This window comes from Martes martes, assembly GCF_963455335.1.
Source record: "Martes martes genome assembly, chromosome: 7".
Lineage (NCBI taxonomy): Eukaryota > Metazoa > Chordata > Mammalia > Carnivora > Mustelidae > Martes > Martes martes.
In genome coordinates this window covers 58993726-59013953 of record NC_137894.1, presented here as the reverse complement: position 1 = coordinate 59013953, position 20228 = coordinate 58993726, and the positions used below count along the sequence as shown (strand labels likewise).

The following is a 20228-nucleotide window of genomic DNA, read 5'->3' as shown; positions in this document are numbered from 1 at the left end:
AGCCATTGATTCTCTGGGTTCCAAACTATGGCATGGTAGATCTTCCTTATGTACCCAGAAAGGATTTAACAGTGAATTTTTATTATTAAATATTGCCTTTTACGTATTATTTCGGTTAGTATTTGTGTCTTGTCCCTCTCTTTAACTCTTTTCTATCCTTTACTTTTATTTTTAGGTAGATTATTTACAAATACCATATAGCTGGATTTTTGTTGTCTTTGTTTATCTTTTGTTATTATTTCCTTATTCTTAATCTTTTAATGAAGATATTTAATTTATTCATATATATTATGACTTCTGACAGTGTTTGGACCTTTTTTTCCCCATCTTGTTATTTCATTGATTAGATTTATTTTGTTTTCTTTCTTTCTTTTTTTAAATATTTTATTCATTTATTTGACACAGAGAGAGAGAGAGAGAGAGCATAAGCAGGCAGAGGGAGAGGGAGAAGCAGACTCCCTGCTGAGCTGAGAGTTGGATGTGGGACTTGGTCCCAGAACCCAGGGATCATGACCTGAGCCAAAGACAGACACTCAACTGACTGAACCACCCAGGCAGGCGTCCCTAGATTTATTTTGTTTTCTTAACTTCATCTCCTTTTCCTCTCGTAGTTTGAGGATTCAGTTCAGTATTTTATATCTGATCTGGTGCTACTAACCCTCAATTTCTTAAAATACATTAAAATGTCTAAATTTTTTCAACTTCAGTAATTATTCTCTAAAATCTTGTATCTTAACAAGGCAGGACCCCAGCACCGTGACCCAAGCCAAAGGCAGAAGCTCAACTGACTGAGCCACCCAGGCACCCCATCTAGTATATTCTTTTTTTTTTTTTTTTAAGATTTTATTTATTTATTTGACAGACAGAGATCATAAGTAGGCAGAGAGGCAGGCAGAGAGAGAGGAAGAAGCAGGCTCCCCGCTGAGCAGAGAGCCCGATGTGGGACTCGATCCCAGGACCCTGAGATCATGACCCGAGCCAAAGGCAGAGGCTTAATCCACTGAGCCACCCAGGCACCCCCATCTAGTATATTCTTAAACCATACCAAACTTCTTCAAATTCCTCAAATTAGTCTTTGGCACTTATGTGTGTCTTTTTCTTTCTGGAGTGCTAACCCATCCTCCCATTTTCTGACAAATGACTGTGCAACTGAAAGAGAGTGACTAGGATGGTAATTACGTTTTAATTCCCCAGAACTCCTGCCCTTGGGTGGTTCTTCATAGCGGCATGTTTAATTGTGAGAACGGGGATAGTCTCTTGAATCTCTCTAGGATACTAAGAATTTTTAAAAGGTTTCCGTTTTTAAAAATATATATTTATTTATTTTAAAAAAGATTATTTACTTGAGACAGTGAGAATGAGAGAGGGAGTGAGCATAAATGGGGGAAGGCAGAGGGAGAGGAACAAGCAGACTCCCTGCTGAGGAGGGAGCCCAATGTGGGACTCGATCCCAAGACTCTGGAATCATAACATGAGCTGAAGATAGACGCTTAACATGAGCTGAAGATAGACACTTAACCCAGGCACCCCTAATTCATTTTTTTAAAGTAATCCCTACACCCAGCATGGGGCTCAAACTCACAACCCGGAGATCAAGAGTTGCATGCTTCTCCTGCTGAGCCAGCCAGGAGCCCTTAGATTTCTTTCTATTTTGGGAATTTACACTTGTAATGAATGGCACTCCCCACAGCCAGCTGCCTCTACTGGCAAAATGAGTTTTGCATTGTATCTCAAATTACCCATATCTAAATCAGTGTTGAATGTGTGGGTTTGGTTGTAGACCCTTGGTTACCAGACTGAGCACTCACTGTAAAGGAGGGTGGTGAAGAGCATTTTCTGGGTTCTATCTTAGGGAGGCAAGACTTCTGAAAGCTACAAATTTCCCACATTAGCAAGGGTGTCTAGAAGGTGCTAGATGGAAAAACATGATACCATCTACTACATATTTCATATAATTTCCCTCTGTGACAGAATAATGCCTGAAACATTTATATTTCTGTTTAATTTAATCTGACATGCTCTTTTATTTCCAGTGTCATTAAAAAAGAATTCCATTCAAACAAAAATTTTGGATTTATCACCCAAATATTTAGCCATTGATTCCATAGTTTCATTATTTGGTGACTCATTATTTCTCATTTAGATCATATAGTATTTATATCCCTTGTATTTAGGAAAAATTAACGGGAGTTTCTTATTTGTGACAAAATACTATTTTTTATAATGATGTATAATAACTTTCACTGCCAACTCATAAGTGTATTTAAAATGTTTATTAATATATCATATCCTTGTATGGATATACACTTTTCCCTATTTTTAGACATTTGGACTTTTTGTAATTATTCTTTACTCTAAATGACATGGCAAAAACATATAAGTCAGTGTTCTGGGTTGCAAGAAACAGAGATGGACTTCAGTGGAAAGAACAGAATAAATGTATTGGGAGAGTTGTATAGCCCACAGACTTGGTGGGAAGTTTGGCAGGTATCAGGGTACCCAGAAACATGGCTATGGAAACTCTTTAGAAACAGGCTGGTTAGGGGTTGTGTCATAGCCATCAGTCACCCCCACTAGATGATCGCTGCTACCAGTACTGGTAAGCCCAAGATTACTGCTATCGCCATTAATTACCGTCCCACTTCCCCTGCATCTTTGTATCTCTTTCCCTCAAGAGTCAAAAGTCCAAGGTGTTGACTTCTGACTGGCTAATTCTGGGTCATTTGCTTGTCTTCCTGATGCCAAGGGTGGGCAGAAGAGGTGTCTGTTGGGGACCTGTTTCCTACTAAAGCTCATGCAGTATTTGGTTTTACTGAAACAGGAAGGGAGATTGGATGCCGGGGTTAGGGGGAGACATGTAATTCTTGCAAAAACTCTCGTGAGTTTTTGCATGTATCTCTTGTGGTTACCGCTTAGGGATTGATTCCTGGTATTAGAGTCATGAAACCAAAGTGTATGAAATTTTTAAACTTCCTTGCCCTCCATTTGCCCTTTTATTATTAGTGTTTTCATGATTCTTCTGTCCTTGTGCTACATGTTTCTCTGGGTGACCTCATCCATTCCCATGGTTCAAGGGTTTAAGCCATCATAGAGATGTGGATGAGTCCAAAATACTTATTTCCAATCTAGGTCTCTATCTTGAACTTCAAATATATTTAACTACCTAACATAATCTGTGGATATTCTAGGAACATCTGTGAATATCAAAAGTTCCCAAACAGAATTCGTCATTTTCCTCCTTGAACCTACTATGTCTTCTGTATTCCCTCACTTGGTCAATATGACCACTATACCCCTAGTTCTCAAAATCCAGATTTTGTTTTTTATTTTTGATCCTTGCTCCTTCTTTCACTCTTCCATCAAATTATCTCCAGATGCTGTAAATTCCACTCCCTAATTATCTCTGGTATCTGCCCTGTGTTCTGTATTCCTTCATTTGGGTTCTCATCACTTTAGTTCTAGATTATGGCTTCTGCTTTTTTTTAAATTTAAAGATTTATTTGAGAGAGAAAGAGAGCGCATGCATGTGCTTGTGAGTGGGGGGAGCAGAAGAGGGGGGGAGAGAGAGAGAGAGAATCCTTGAGCAGACTCCCTGACGCTCGATCCCAGGACCCTGAGACCATGACCTGAGCCCAAATCAAGAGTTGGCTGCCCAACCGACTGAGCCACCCAGGTGCCTGGACTTTGTATCTTAACTGGATTTTCTGCTTCCAGTCTTCTCTTCACCAGCTCCAGTTTTAAAGATTTTATTTAACTTATTTTGGAGATAGAGGGTGAGAAAGAGCATACATGTGTGCACAGGGGGTGGAGTAGAGAGAAGAGGGACAAGCTGATTCTGTGCTGAGCACAGAGCCCAACATGGGGCTCGATCCCACCACCCTGAGACCATGACCTGAGCTGAAATCAAGAGTCTAGCGCTTAACCAACTGGGCCACCAGGCACCCCACCAGCCCGTTTTAAAATGCCTAGCCAATCATGTTGCTTCCTTGATTAAGATGTGATGAAGATTGATTATTTCCTCCAGGAAGCCTTCTCCAACCACATTGTCTCTCTGCTCCCTCATGTCCACAAAGGTTTTTGACCCTTACTGGTCCCCATGGCACCTTGGGCTCACCAGCACTCTTCATATCTTGTTAAAATCTTTGCTGCCGAAAGACTGAGAACTCCTTGAGAGCAAAGCTTATGAGATTCTTACTGAATGACCAGTGCCCAGTGTAATGCCTATGGATGGTGGGTGCTCAGTACAAAATTTCTGAATGAACGTTATGAATGCGCTTTAGCCCATTATTAAACAAGTGTTCATTGAAAAAGGAATTAGATGACCGGTTAAACTCATGCACCCAAACAACTCCGTTTATAGATCCTATGTTACCTTTCAGGACAGATCTTGAAAATACCATGTCCATTATAGTGGAAACATGATTTCTTCCTATTCAACATGTCAGAAACCACTTTTTCAAAGTGGAGAAATGAGAATGCTTTAAGAACCAAACGGTGAGGCTAAGAGATTTATTCCACAGGGAAAAACCCCACAAAATGTAGGATATACTTTATACAGATTTGGCAGATAATGAAACCATACATCATTTAATTCTTTTCTTTCCCTATCCCAATGTTAATTTTGTGGGGTTTTTTTTTTTTTGTTTTTTGGGTTTTTTTTTTTTTTTGTATTGTTTTGGGGTGTGTGTGTGTGTGTGTGTGTGTGTGTGAGAGATGAGCATTGCTGTAGCAGTCTGAAGGGTATATTTTGGAAAGAAAAAACATAGCATGGGAATGACTTGGTGACCCTTGCTTGTTTCCTCTTAGGGCGATCAGTCTGGCTGGCTGGTCCCAGGAGAAGGATACACACTTGCAATCACCCAGCACCAGCAGCTTGCTGAAATTGACTCAAAGCTCCAAGAACTTTCTGCAGCCTCACCAACAACTTGCAGCATTTCTTCAAGACTTGAAAACCAGAGTGATCAGGTAGATTTAATTTAAGAGCACACAGACTGTTCAGGTTTGTGCGCTAAAGCTAGTTCACAGGATTTGACAATCTGCTTGTTAACTAAGAGGTTTCTTCTCAAATGTTTTTTTCCATGACTACGAACGCACTGATAATAAGTTCCCTAAGTGTGTGTGTTGTGTGTATTTTTCTTTGGTGACTTCACTTCCTCTTCATTTTCCTTTCAGTTGGTAATTTGTGGGGAGGGGTCACTTGGGAAATATTTGTTTTAATGTTATTATGTCTTTCTGATTTAAGCTAATTCTTGATCATGATCAGAAGACAGACTAGGGAAGAAAATTGATAAAGCACTCATTTGTCCTTTAAGAGCCTTACTTCTCTCTCAATTCCTCTGGTTCTAGGTATCAGCAATGGCAGCTGCTTGTCCCTTACGCTACCAGATTCTTCTTTTAATTTAACATCAATCAGTGAAGCTCATTACGCTGATGACTTCTCTCCTATGAGGATTTTGAAATGAATGTGTTTCCTCTCTTGCTAGCTCTCTCAAAGAATCGTTTACAATTTTCTGTGTAGAAAAACAGAAGAGTAACAGCAGCTTTGTAAAAGTAAAATTCTGTGTCTCACCCCTCAATGCTTCATAGGATCTGGTTTGGGGTCAAGTGGTAGTTTTCACTCAAAGAGAAGACGGCTGGTCTTTCGTTACTCTATCTCTACCGGTTTTGTAGACATTTCACCAAATCATTTTCTGTACAGTCTTAGATGCATGTGACTTTTTCAGTCCTAAAAAAGACTTAAAAATAAATATTCTATAGGTAATAATTCTGCTTTATAGGGAGTCTCGAAGCCATGGATCGAAGTTTGAGGATCTGGCTTTGGGCCAGTTGAAACTGCTTCAAGGGAAAAGAGGAGCGTTAATATGTTCTAAAGCAAGTTTGGTCGCTGGCAAAACCTGTACGGAGCCATGTCGGCTTCCTTAGCTTATGCACGCAAGGGCCAGGCACAGCTGCTGCTGAGCCCTCTACGCAGCAGGGGTGGCGGTAGTCGAAACCACTTGTTTCTGGACTGGGATAGGAGTTCTTGGAAAAGAGAGACTCGGAATCTCTGGACCCATGCAAATGTACCCCAGGACTTTGACACCAGTTATGCCACTTGTTTATTTATGTTCCTGGGTGTCATTTCCCAAAAGCAGGAATCCGAGATGGGGATATAAAATTGCTCAGGGATGCTCTTTGTTCTTTTTTGTGTTCTTGCTGATTTTGTTGTGGTTGTTGATGTTACTGGACTTCAAGGGTAGTTGAGATCTCAAAGCCGAGTAATGATCTTAAAGATTAAAAAAAAATACCTTTTCCGTGGCAGTCAAATGTTATTCTTTAAGGAGAGATGGAGAATTTAGAGATTTGTTTAGCTACTAGGGCTTAGATAAAGTGACTCTGGTAAGATTCTGTCATCATCATTTAAATCACATTTTCAGAGTTCACATTTATAGTTCAGAAAAATATTTAAAAAATACTAAAAGGGAAAACCAGTGTATTACTTAGGTGTCACATACTGACATTTTATGTTTTTATGTGAAACAACATATGGGTAGAGAGAAAAGAGAAAACTGCATTTTGGGACTCCCATTGGATGCAGAAACAGAAATGTAACATCATAGCTGATGAAAAGAAATAATTAATGATTCTTGCATGCAAAAAAAAAAATGTCTTTGAGCTTTTGTTCATTTTCCTCTTGGCATTTCCTCATTTGTAACTAAAACCAGCATTGCACATTGAATTTTCAAGCCAGAAATGCTAACATGGCAAATTATTTTACAGATATTATTTTTGGATTGGAATCCTTTCTGGATAAATATACTGAAAAGTATCGTGGTTAAACCTTGCGTATCTGTGCAGTTGATGAATGGGCTCCAATCTGTTGCTGAACCACAAATATTCATAGTGCTTATTCACATGATTTTTATTTTTAACCCTTCTGCAAACCATTAACTCATCAGTAATTTTTCCTCCATGCTCCTTATGAAAGAATGTCTTTCAAGTGGAATATGAATTCTGTTTTTCAGCAAACTGGTTCCGCAATATTCATCAAGTGCTCCCTGTGTAGGAATTGTAGGGGACTGACCGACAAGGCAGGCGAATGTGGAACTGTGGAGTCAAAAAGCCTCGCTTCGAGCTCTGGCTCCTCCACTTCCTAGCTCTGAGGCCTTGGGCATTAATCAGAAGCGCCCGGGGCCCTGGTTTCCTTGTCTGTGCAGTAGTAATAATAGTATCATTCTTTAGGGCTCTTTTAAAGGGTAGATAAGTTGATTTGTGTAAAGTACTCAGCACTGTGTCTGACACAAAACTCAACCGATGATGTTATTATAATAATAATAAGTGACTTAAGGAACACCTTTTCTTTCTTTATTTACACATAGATAACTGTGATACAAGTCCACATAGATGAGCACTATAGAAAGCTCTAGAAGCAAAGTGCTGTGCTGCTACTGGGGAGAGAGAAAGCACACCAGAAGGAATATCAAGAAAGTCCAGTTCCACAAGTGAGGGAGAGGAGAAGGAAGAGAAACTAGTGAATGAGGCAGAAGGGGCCAGAGGCCCAAAGGAGATTGCCATGATACAGCATGAGGTTGAGAATTGGTGGCGTGCATGGCAAATTTAACTCACATACGGGTTTCCTTTAGTCCACAGAGGGTTTACAATTTTTTTTTTAAGATTTTTTATTTATTTATTTGACAGAGGGAGCGAGAGATCACAAGCAGGCAGAGAGGCAGGCAGAGAGAGAGAGGGGGAAGCAGACTCCCTGCTGAGCAGGGAGCCCGATGAGGGACTCGATCCCAGGACTCTGGGATCATGACCTGAGCCGAAGGTAGAGGCTTTCCCCACTGAACCACCCAGGCGCCCCTACAATTTTTTTTTTTCTAAGCCGACATTTCAGAATTGGGTGAATTCATATAAACGTCTATACTTCTAGTTTTTCTTAAGAAATGAGAGAATCTGGCATATTAAACCTGAATCCTTGCTTGGCAGCATACAGGATTGCTCTGAGAGGCAGCTGCGGCTTTCTGTGGAGCACAGATTGTCCCGTTAGCCACAGTATTCACGACTCCATGTCGTATTGCAGGCCCTGAGGCCTCCTGCACACATGGGGGTCACTTTCCCAGCCTCTGTGCAGGCCGTCAAAATGTGGTTGAATGCCTGCTTGTTTCATCAGGGAGGCTGTGGTGGCTGACATCAATTGTCCAGATCGGTATGTGCCTTCATCTCCGACCTCCAAGCAGCTTGTAGCACCCTGGAGGGTAGTTGTGGAGTGACCTTACAGTGAAAGAAGTACCACAATATGGAAACCGATCTTACCAAGAGTAGAGAAAGTATGTCCTGGAGGGGAGGAGCACAGAGAAAGGTTATTTGCTGAAGGCACGATATTTTAAAAAATTCCTTTGGAGATTTGTTTTGTTTTTATTTTGGTTAAGAAAACAGTTTCCCAAACAAGTTGAAACATGTAGACTTTCTGACTTACCAACAGTGGCAGCTATAAGGGGCTACATGGGTAGGCACGTGAGCCTAGAAGGATAAACGTACTCCAGTCAGAATAATTTGAGAGGCTCCAGAAATGTGACTCAGGGATTAAGGAAGTCGTTGTGAAAGGAGCAGTTAAGAAACCTTCTTTTCTTCTTGAGCTTGCTGATTAGGATATTCTCAGAGGATACCCTGGCCTGGCTCTTAAGTTTATGGCAATATTTTCAAATCAGAATTTGGTTTTCATGTATCTGATTTCCTTAGTGTAAAACAAAGCATGTGGTCACATTCAGAAGGAAGAATGCGTATTACTACTACTGCTGTAATGTGAATAATATCACGTGGGTGCCATTTTTACATCTGGTTTTTATTTTCATTTCATCTTAGCAAAAGAGAACTAATTGAAGCAATTTTTTTCTTAAGATCTGTGGTTTAACTGTGCGTACCTATCCATCTCCATCTCCTAGCCCTCCAACAAATCAGTTAGTTCTTTCCTTATATTGTAAATCCCACCATAAAATTGACTGATGTTCTATAATTTAGTCGCCATATTTTTTTGTAGCTGTCTTAGATTCCAGCTTTCTCCAGAAATATCTAAGAAATAGGAGTTATGTGGGTATTTAGTTTCTTAAGTCCTTAGCAACTGAATTCAATCATAAATTCTATTCAGTTTGGCTCTTGTGAAGAAGTATAATTTATTCATGTCTCATGCAATCTGTCTTATTAAATCTAGAATTACAGTTCATGGTTAGATTTTTTTTTCCTTGTTGGGAGAGGGTCTTCCAATTGTCCTCATTGACAAGAGGCACTTCTCTGTTCCTAAACCAGCTAGTTTAACTGAACATAAAGGCCTCCCTTAATTTGATTTATTTACTTTTTTGTTCTTAAAATGTTGATTCAGTTGTACACATTTTGGTAAGACCAACAAAAAATTAATGCACGTTTGATTGATGAAAATTGTAGTTGTATTCATCTTTTTTCTTGCCAAGAGCATACTGTTGCTGACATCAACAATTAACTGTGTGTTTTTTGTTTTTTGTCTCTTCCTGTTTCAACATTTGCTAAAGCTGAGGAAATAGAAAATGTTATTTGACATGTAATCCTGAAAGATGTTTCACTGTTAGGTCCAGGGGTTTGCAGAGTCCTGATGATGGCCAAGTAGTCTACTTGATGTCAGACTACTCAATACACTGGTTGAGGGCAGGAAACTGGGAATTTTTTATGTATGCTAGTCATAAGCACAGAAATCTTATTGACCATTGGCTCATTTTCAAAAACTATAGATGTATGCTATAAAACCATAGATTTTTGGGTTGAGGAATAAACAAGAACTTGCTTTGAAGGTTGTTGCTAACCTGTCCAACATTCCCAAATAAATCTGGGGAATTCCTCTTGCCTTTTATGTTTTACGGGCTACTTTAAAGTTTAAAGATTTTTATTTATTTATTTATTTGACAGAGATCACAAGTAGGCAGAGAGGCAGGCAGAGAGAGAGGGGGAAGCAGGCTCCCTGCAGAGCAGAGAGCCCCGATGTGGGGCTCAATCCAGGACCCTGAGATCATGACCTGAGCCGAAGGCAGAGGCTTAACCCACTGAGCCACCCAGGCGCCCCTACTTTAAAGTTTATATTTATATTTCTTTATTTTTCTACGTTAAGTCTCCTGTGTAGTCAAGGCTTCTTTCGTTTCATGGCAATATTCTAAAATGGTAAAAACAATTTGGCCAAAAGACCTTTTTCCTTCCTTCTCATACTGCCTGGCAAGTGACCCATCTGATGACAGAAAAATAGCAATGACCTTTTGAAAAGTATAGCTTTTGTTTGAAAACATGGGGCACATTGGCTTTATTTAGGCAGGTTTGTATTTTCCTGTTTCACTAGCTTCAAAGACCCCTGTTGGCTCAGTCAACACCACAGATATTTTTCTAAGGTTGAACTTAGAATCCTTGACAGTCAATTAGTCAAATCAACAAATATCTATTGACCTCAAGGACAATTCTCTTTTGGTGGCTTCTTGGGTATTCCCGTGCATATCACAGAGAGCTTTTCCTGAATTGAATTTTACTTTTACTGAATAAAACCATTCCTATATGTCTCAGAAACACAGAAACCATATGGCCGGTCACATAATCTGCTCAAATATTACTACCATAGGAAATCAAGATATTTCCTGAGGATCATGAAAACAGATAGTACTGGTTGGCACTTTGATGTGACAGCAGAACCTCTCTTGGTACCACAAGAGCTTCTTGAATATGGTGCCAGTGGGAAATTTTTGTCAGAATCAATGATTACCTTTTTTTTGCTCCCTCATGGCCTCTCTTTCCTTGCATGCTGTCCTTCAAATATTTGAACTGTATGGTTATGCTATCAGACCACGACTAAGGAAGGATGTTACATATCCTTGGGTCCAGCTATAGAGAATTACACACTCATAAGCTATGAGAGTTGGAAGAAAGTTCTTTCGGAAGAAATTGACACCCAGAAAGAGAAAGTGATTTGCTTAAAACTATGTAACTGGTTACACCAGTAGAACTGGGGCTAACATCTAAGTGTTGGGCCAGTACCTTTGGGTACAGAGAGTCACATTGTCAGAGCAGAACAGAAAAAGTCTTGGTAGAATAATGTTTCTGTTTTCCTAAAAATAAAATATGACTTCTGCTTATGAAATAAATACACGGTTATTATAGAAAATTTAGGAAATACAAAAACATCTAAGAAAAATAAGATGAAAGAGTCAAGATTTTTACCGTCAAGTTGAATTTCCTTCCAGTCTACTTCTCTACAAATACACACACACATACACACAGTCTACCAGTTAAGAGTTTTGGGCAAGAAAGAGAAAAACACCTAGCTTGGATTTTGAAGATAAGTAAATGAAGGAACTATTAATAGATTTAAAGGAGCCAGTAAGGGATGTTGGGACACCTAGGGACTAGCAACATTGAGTAGGGGGAAGAAGAAGTGTATTGGAGCTCAGGGAAAGCTGGAGCTGTGGGAGAAGAACCAGCCATCCAAAATTGTAATCATTGAAGGTGTGGGCAAAGGATTTACCAACCTTTCCCCCTTTGGCATGAGAATTTGAATGGTAGTTAACTTCCTCACTGTTTCCCTGGCATTCTGATGAAGGTTGGAATGTTGCCAAGGGTTAGGAAGCAACTTTGCCTATGCTAAAAATGACCCCGGGACTGGGAGAATTATGAAGACCTGGTAGAGAAGCCATACCTTGGGTCTAAGTGCAGTGATTACAGAGACTGGCATGTCCCTTGCCAGGACCCTGTGGGGGAGTGCCTGTGGCATCATTTTCAGAGATGATGTTCTTACGAGATAAGAAGCTTTTATATATATATATATATATATTTTTTTTTTTTTTTTTAATTTGACAGACAGAGATCACAAGTAGGCAGAGAGGTAGGCAGAGAGAGAGAGAGGAGGAAGCAGGCTCCCCGCAGAGCAGAGAGCCCGACGCGGGACTCGATCCCAGGACCCTGAGATCATGATCTGAGCCGAAGGCAGAGGCTTAACCCGCTGAGCCACCCACGCGCCCGATAAGAAGCTTTTAAACCGGGTAGCTTCCTAGCCCCTTGCACCTAAACTGCCATGGCATGGTCTGTAACAGAAACTCCCACTGAGGAGGGAGTCCTGACACTGCCCTGCTATGTTTCATGTCCTATGTTCTTCTCAATAACTTCTCTCCACATGTGGCCTCTGTCTTTGAGCATGAATATTCAGTTGAATCTAAGAAAACTCTCCTGTTGGGCACCTGATGGGATATATTGCTGCCTAAACCATCATGCCAGAATAGGGAGGAGAATGGGAAAATACTGCCAGCTCTCTCATCTCCTGCCTTCCTCCAGTCTCTCGCCACGTTGCTTAAACCTAACTGCAAAACAGAGGTCAAGGGGAAAGAGTCCCATTGTCCTAGCTTGTATCAGGTGCTTCCCATAGTTTGTTAGTTTATCATTCTCCTGTTGATGGACATTCGCCTGTATGCATAAAGCTGCTATGAACATGTGTGCACGAGGCTTTAGTCATGTTTCCATTTCTCTAGGATAAATTCACGGGGGTGGAATTGCTGGGTCCTAGGATAATCCTGACAGCGTCGAACTTTTCAAGAAACTACCAATTTTCCAAAGTGGTTGTACCATCGTATACTTCCACTAATAACACCTGAGGATTCCTCTTGGTCCACACCTTTATAATATTTGGTGTTGACAATTGTTTTCATCTGGGCCATTTTAGTGGCTGTGTAGTGATATCTTGTGATTTTAATTTACATTTCCCTGATGACTTACTGATGTTAGGACTTCTTCATGTGCTTGTTTGTCATTCACATATCTTTTATGAAGTATCTATTCAAGTCATTTTTTTAAAGCTAGATTTTTTTTTTTTAGTATTTCTTGTTTATTATTGAATTGTGTGAGTCCCTTACATATTATGAATACAAGTCCTTTGACAGATTTGTGTGTTTTACTTACTCTCAGTCTGTGGATTGCCTTAATGGTGGTTTTGAATAAGCAAAATTTAATATATTGATGAAGTCCGATTTAGAAATGGTTTTCTTTCTATGTCTTTTCTTTGCCTACTCAAAGATTAAAAAAAATCATAGTTGTAAATTATTAAAATGCCGTCCCTTTTAAAAAAATGATTTCCATTTTGAAATGAAATCCAGTTTGGATGCTTTTCATTTCCCTACATTTTATTTTTTTTTTAAATTTTATTAATTTATTGGACAGAGAGAGAGAGAGATATCACAAGTAGGCAGAGCAGCAGGCAGAGAGAGAGTGGGAAGCAGGCTCCCCGCTGAGCAGAGAGCCCGATATGGGGCTCGATCCCAGGACCCTGAGATCATGACCCGAGCTAAAGGCAGAGGCTCAACCCACTAAGCCACCCAGGTGCCCCCCTACATTTTATTGACTGAATGTTTGTGTCCACTCAAAATTCATATGTTGAAATCTAATCCCCAGTGTGATGGTATTTGGAGGTCAGGACTTTGGGATGTGATTAGATCGTGACGGTAGGGCTTTCATGAACGGGATTAGTGCCCTTTTAGAAAAGACCCAGAGAGCTCCTTTGTCCCCTTTGCCATGTGAGAAGCCAGCAAAGAAGATGGTCATCTAGGAGCCAGGAAGTAGCCCTTTACCAGACACCAAGTCTGCCAATGCTTTGATCTTGGATTCCCAAGCTCCCAGAACTACATTTCTTTGTTTAGAAGCCACTCAGGATGTGGGCGTCTATGTGTCTCTACTGTGGATCCTATTTCATAGTAGGGTCATGTCTGTGAAAGTTCATGAGATCCTGGATGCTTAAAGATGCAGAGGGACCTTCATACCATCTTTTCCACATGCCTCCCTAACATTAGGTTTCCTTCTTAAAAATATTCCTGATATTAATTTACCCTCTGGGTGCTTCTAGGCATCTAAGCTACCAGAAACGAGTCCCCTTTTGGGGAATACAAAATGTAAAAAATCGCTTCTTGAAATTAATAGTTTCTTCCAGTAGAATTTTACACAATATAAATTTCATTGAAACATTAGTGTGATCAGAGTTCTGAGAACCAAATCACAGTTGACTTTTGAACAATGTGGGGGTGAGGGGCACTGACCCCTCCCTCCATGAAGTTGAAAAATCTCTGTGTTGCTTTCAACTTCCTGGAAGCTTAACTGCCGATAGCTCACTGTTGACTGGAAGCCTTCCCAATAATATAAAGAATTGATTAACACATATTTTGAATGCTCTATGTATCATATACTGCATTCTTAAAGTAAGGTGGAGGAAAGGAAATCATAAGGAAGAGAAAATATGTTTATAAGTCTGTACTCTATTTGTTGAAAAATAATCTGCATGAAAGTGGACTGAGCAGCTCACACTCATGCTGTTCAAGGCTCAGCTGTACAGTCCATGGACCAGGGTCCATCCGGCTTCAGGAGTATAGTGATTGGGATCAGTCACTATCCCTGTCTGAGCAGCAGAAGTATGGTTAATACAATGAGGAACAGGTGGTGTGATCGAGAGACCATCTTCCCTTCCTAAGCATGTCAGGGAACATTTCACCGGGGAAACACACCTGTGCTCAGAGTAGGACTGTTCATGAGGAGCTGGAAGAAAGAGGCATGGAGAGGTGGAGAAAGAGGCATGGAGGAGGAGTGAATATTGCCATACCTTTGGGTGTGAGACCCCAGCAGTGGGAGATGAGACTGAGCAGCTAGCCCAGGCACAGCCCAGGATTGGGTGAGGACTTTGCACCTTGTTCCGTGTCTTCTCTGCAGAGGCTGGAGTGCATGGGGAGACTGGTGGTACCCAGGTCAGTGAAGAGGCCTGAGCAGTCGCTTATGGTGACAGTTCTCAAATTTTCAAGTAGTTGTGCTTCAGGCTGTTAGTCCCTCCAGTAGAATTTTGTCCAGTGTGGAGGTGGGACCTTTGAAGATTTTCCCAGGCTCTGTGGGTGAGCCCGAAGCACCCCAGGTTTTGAAAACCACTGGTTCAGGGGAATGACGAGGGAGTGAGAAAGAGAGGAGGGCCTTGATTAAGAGGTACTAGAAAGTGAGATGGCGACTCCTCTTGGCGACCAACCATGTGTAAGGCGTGAGAATGTGGGAGGATTCTGGTTTGAGCAAGTTCAAACATGACATCAACGTCAGGCTCCTGCATGGCAACAGGGAGTAGGAGATCTATGGGAGAAAAGTGGGAGGTTTAGCTATAGATAGAAGGCCAACTTACTGTCAAGAAATACCCATTTTTATCACCTAGAAATAACATTAACTTTGGGAGGTTATCATTCTGTCCATTCAAATATTGCTGATAATAGTGAAATACTTTCACCTTGTCGTTCATATTCTTTTCAAAGGGCATATTTCACTCACATTTGTTAGGCACTAAGATTTGTTACATGCCAGTGACGTAGTGTGATGACTTTCAGGCTAGATGTTATTGTTGTTCTGCAGACGATGGAACTGAAGCTCAGAGAGGTTAGTTGATTTCCCTAAGGTCATCTTAGTCAAGAACCAGGCAGAGCTAGGATTCAAAACTCCTGACTTTGCCAAGGCCAGTTTGCCCTTGATCCTTGGTCTCTCATAGCCAGAATGGTGGGATTTTTTTTTCCCTGTCATTTATATATGGTAAATATGGCATCCAGACAAAGTGTGATTTGCCCAAGATCTTAAGCTGGTAAGTACAGAGCAGAGACGAGAGTCCAGGTGACGCTTCCCGGCCACTGCTCTTTTCACTTGAACTTCTTGCTTTCCAGATGACTGAGTTTATTTTCCTATTTGTTTCATGTACAGTTGGACCTTTCCCTATCAAATAGGAAGAGTTAAGAGAATTATGAATGTCATTTTGAAGGACAGAAACACCTAACTAACTTTTTTTTTTAAAAGATTTTATTTATTTATTTGACACAGAGAGAGAGAGAGAGAGGTTACAAGTAGGCAGAGAGGCAGGCAGAGAGAGAGAGGGAAGCAGGCTCGCCGCTGAGCAGAGAGCCCGATGTGGTGCTCTATCCCAGGACCCTGGGATCATGACCTGAGCTGAAGGCAGAGGATTTAACCCACTGAGCCACCCAGGCGCCCCCAAAACTAACTTTCAAAGCTCATTTGTTTCAGGGCAATATATGACGGTACATTTTCAGCCTGTGCATAATTTTTTTTTTTTTTTAAATTAGGAACCTGACTTTCATGATGATGATAGAAACATGGAAATAACTCCAGGAGAAAAGGTGCTTCGGAATACCAAAGAGCAACGGGATCAGCAAAACCGGCTGAGAGAGATCGATGACAGACTGAGGAAACTGAAGGAAAATGTGGTAAGTCTTCTTTTTAATTTCAGTTTTAATTGTCACCAGCAATTGTCTTAAAAAAAGCTTCCAGGGCGCCTGGGTGGCTCAGTGGGTTAAGCCGCTGCCTTCGGCTCAGGTCATGATCTCAGGGTCCTGGGATCGAGTCCCGCATCGGGCTCTCTGCTCAGCGGGGAGCCTGCTTCCCTCTCTCTCTCTCTCTGCCTGCCTCTCTGCCTACTTGTGATCTCTTTCTGTCAAATAAATAAATAAAATCTTAAAAAAAAAAAAAAAAAGCTTCCAGTTTCCTTGGACTGTTTTATGACTGGTTTTATATTTGTTAAGTCTGTCAAGAAAACTGACATGGGAATTTGTCACAATTTGGGTAAAAATATGATTCATAGAACTTAATGTAATATTATACATACTTTATGTGATGTAATAAACCTGCGAAATACTACATGAGGTCAGAATAATGATCCACACACCTAATATTCTGTGCCTGATGGTGACATAAATGTTTTTTTTAATGGAAAAAATTGGTAGTCATTCTCCATAAAATCATCTTTATATATTGAACATAAAGCTTAAATTCTCCCACTTTTTGTTCATAATTCATAATATATTATTACTCAATTTAAATATGTTCTAAATCCTTCTTATACCTATCTCATGTTTTAAGAGCTTGTCATGTAAAAACATTATTGCTGGTGAGAGAAAACTTTTAAATCAACTAAATTGTGAGCTGGTTGATATTCTGATCCTATCAGAAAGTCTCCATAATGTTATGATTTTCCAGCTACCCAGAGGATGCTTCCAACTGAATCCTTGGCTTTTACCTAAAATGAAACATGACAAGGCTCAACTTATGACTCTTCCTACATCCTCTCTCCCAGGGCTGGTCTTGTCACAAATGCCAGCAGCACCTCCTTTCTGTCTCCTACTAAATCCTATTATCTTGGGTGATCTTCAAGCCTCATTAAGTTTTAGCCACTATGGCTAATTTGCTGTCATATCTTGCCACCGTTCTTTATGGCTCTGAAAATCTTCTCTCTTTTGTCCTGGCGCGTATCACCCTTCTGTCAGCATTGTCACCTCCTGTCTAGCCACTTAAACCTGGTCAGTCGCTTCTCTCATTATTCCATTTTATATGCTGTTGCATGGGTGTAAGCATCAGGTAAGTGATTTTGATTAAATTCTGATCTCCTTAGAGCTCTCCCAGAGCATGCACTGATCCCGATGGAGATTTCCACCCCCTCTGCTCATGTGCAGCTGAATTGCTCTGAACCATTCGCCAGCCATGGACAGCAGCCCCGACTCGGAGCCTAGAGGGTAGTCAGGTTACCTCATAAGGGCCAGACAGCAGATCGAAGGGGACCGAATGCATTGTGCTTCTCTTTAACATTCATTTTTATTTACTTTTCATGGGAAATGAAATGAGAATTATATCAGGGACTCCTCCATTTTTATCTTCTGAGGGATTTTTTTTCTCCTTGGGGCTATTGATACGGGGAAGAAGTAGAGGAAGTAAGAATGGTTAGGGAGTATAAAGAGGCTCTTGGCCAATAGTTGTGGTGGTAGTAGTGGGGCACTGCCAACTTGGTAAATACAGTGTTTGTGGCTTGACTGGTTTTGAAAACCCTGGGCACTTCTCATCCCGTACCTGCCAATCCAAGGCAGTCAAAGCCTGTCATTCTCCATATTTCAGCTCTCCTGATTTCTGACCATTTGTCATATGCCTTGGACATATATTCATTATTTTCTGCTATGTCTCTACTATTATGTAATTTTGGATGCAAAACCTGGATCCTTTAGGAAATCTTACCTTTTTTTTCCAGTGTCATGTGAAAGTTGGCTAGACTTACAGAGATATGGTAAATATCAAGAGTTGGTTGTTACCTAAGTGGAAAAGAATAATACGTGTAAGTAGAGAGGAGCAAGTACTGTGTGCCTATGGTAGCAGGCACTGGTCCAAGTATATTATAACTTACTGTGTGGTCTTTATTAGCACTCTTAAGGTCAGTGTTACTATCCTCACTTTCCACATGAGGAAATAGAAATTGAGTAAATTTCTCAAGCATATGTAGCTTCTAAGTGTAAGAGACAGGATCCAAATGATCATCTTTTTTTTTTTTAAAGATTTATTTATTTATTTGACAGAGATCACAAGTAGGCAGAGATGCAGGCAGAGAGAGAGGCGGAAGCAGGCTCCCTGCTGAGCAGAGAGCCTGACGCGGGGCTCGATTCTGGGACCCTGAGACCATGACCCGAGCTGAAGGCAGAGGTTCAACCCACTGAGCCACCCAGGCACCCCTAAATGATCATCTTTTAACAACTATCTTGTTTTACAGTCAACACTTGGAGAAACTGGTATGATGAAGGTGTATGAGTATTGATCTGTATCATCTTTATGTTTTAATTGCTTAGCGTTTCATGATACCCTGTGGATCACATTGCATACCACGTGTGTGTACTTTTTGGGGAAGATACTGTGTCTGTTCAAACTCTGTAAAGCCCAGTGTACCTCATAGATTTCTAGGTACTTTGTGGATGGGGAATCTGGAGACCTGAGTCCTTGTTTCAAGGTTGTCAGTGGCCTGATCTGTCACCTTGATAAATCACTCCTCTTAGAGTCTTGGTTTTCTTACTTTAAAATCAAGGGAGTAGAGCTAGAGGACCTTTGTCCTTTTGCCTGTGATTGCTGGCTTATTTTTTGGCAAAAAATGATGTTATTGGTAGTATCTAAAGTTTAGCATGTATGCTTGACAACTGGTATTAATTGGTTTAAATATTCTATTGAAAGTTACTTTTGGAAGTTTAGTAAAACTTTTTAGGAGAATGTGAGATTGTCTTCCATATATAGAAAAAAGTTAGCCCGCTACCTATAGACCAAAGAGTATGTTTTCTGAACGATACCTTCTGGAAATGGCTAATTTTGCAGTTTTGTCTTATTCTTCCTATTATGAGAGAATATTCTTTCAAGATCACTGGGTAAAAGCAGTAATCTCTGTCCATGAACAGGTGATTTAGGGATAAAATTCATACTCAGTTTTAGGGATGCCCTGGGCAAGGAGCAAAGGAAGGGGCAGTATAGGAGCCCTGGGGATAGTCCTGGAACCGCCTGAATCCCAGGATTGATTTCCCAAAAAAGTTGGAAAAGTGACTTAATTCTGAGGCTGTGAATGCATGTGTGCCTTGGTCAAGATTGACTGAGGAAGTGGCATCCGGTTTAGTCTGAAGGAGGTAGTGGTATTGGTGTCAGTAGAACCAGCTGTCAGGAGCTAAGGAAGGCAGGCACAGTGGGATGAGGTTGAGGCTCACAACTGAGTGTATTTATTTAGCTTGGTGAAGAAGAGGGGTGTGTGTGTGTGTGTGTTGTGGGGAATGAGGGGATGGTTTGGTAGAAAACCACACAACATCCCTCTCCCAAAGATATCTAAAGGACTACTATTTGAAGTATTAGTCTTAATCTTTGACAGCTTAGCTAAAAAACATGGTGATCGGGAGGCCATGAAGAGAGAGATTTCTGGTAAGTATTAAGGAAGAGTTAGCATGATTGGGGATTGGTCTCTGGGTTTGATCTGTCTAGGGCAAGGTTTTCGAGGCTAGAGTGAGTAGAGAGGGTTTCAGTATACAAAGGGTGGCTGGATGGTTTGGTCCAGCACAAGCAGGCAGCTTGTGTATGGCAAGTGTGGAGGAGGCGCTGTGCTTTGAGCTCTTAGTCCACATGGTGGGGAGGATTTGTGCTCAGTCACTCGTCTCTTGCCTGGTTCGTTTCCGTGGGCTGAGGAGTATTGCTCTGACCATGGATGAAAGTGTTCTTCTATCAGGCTAACTACTTGTATGGAGATAATTTGAGATGATAGAATCAAGAGAAAATGAAAATAGCTATATTCATAGAATAAGCAACACAAGACAGACCCTGCAGATGACCTCTCTGTCATTTGCGGTACGATGGGCTCTGGTCCCTGTCCCCTGATTTACCTGTCTAGCTCAAAGAGG

General features: G+C 40.8%; 1 protein-coding gene across 1 annotated transcript in view; it reads left to right on the top strand.

The window, feature by feature from the left end:
- Positions 1 to 20228, top strand: part of FSIP1 (fibrous sheath interacting protein 1) — a gene marked incomplete at both ends in the record, with an annotated part of 174027 nt that overhangs the window by 45444 nt on the left and 108355 nt on the right. Inside the window, 2 exons of the mRNA XM_080809705.1 lie at positions 4807 to 4965; positions 16116 to 16256. Coding sequence (XP_080665831.1) covers positions 4807 to 4965; positions 16116 to 16256 — 300 coding nt within the window. The remainder of the gene's footprint in view (positions 1 to 4806; positions 4966 to 16115; positions 16257 to 20228) is intronic.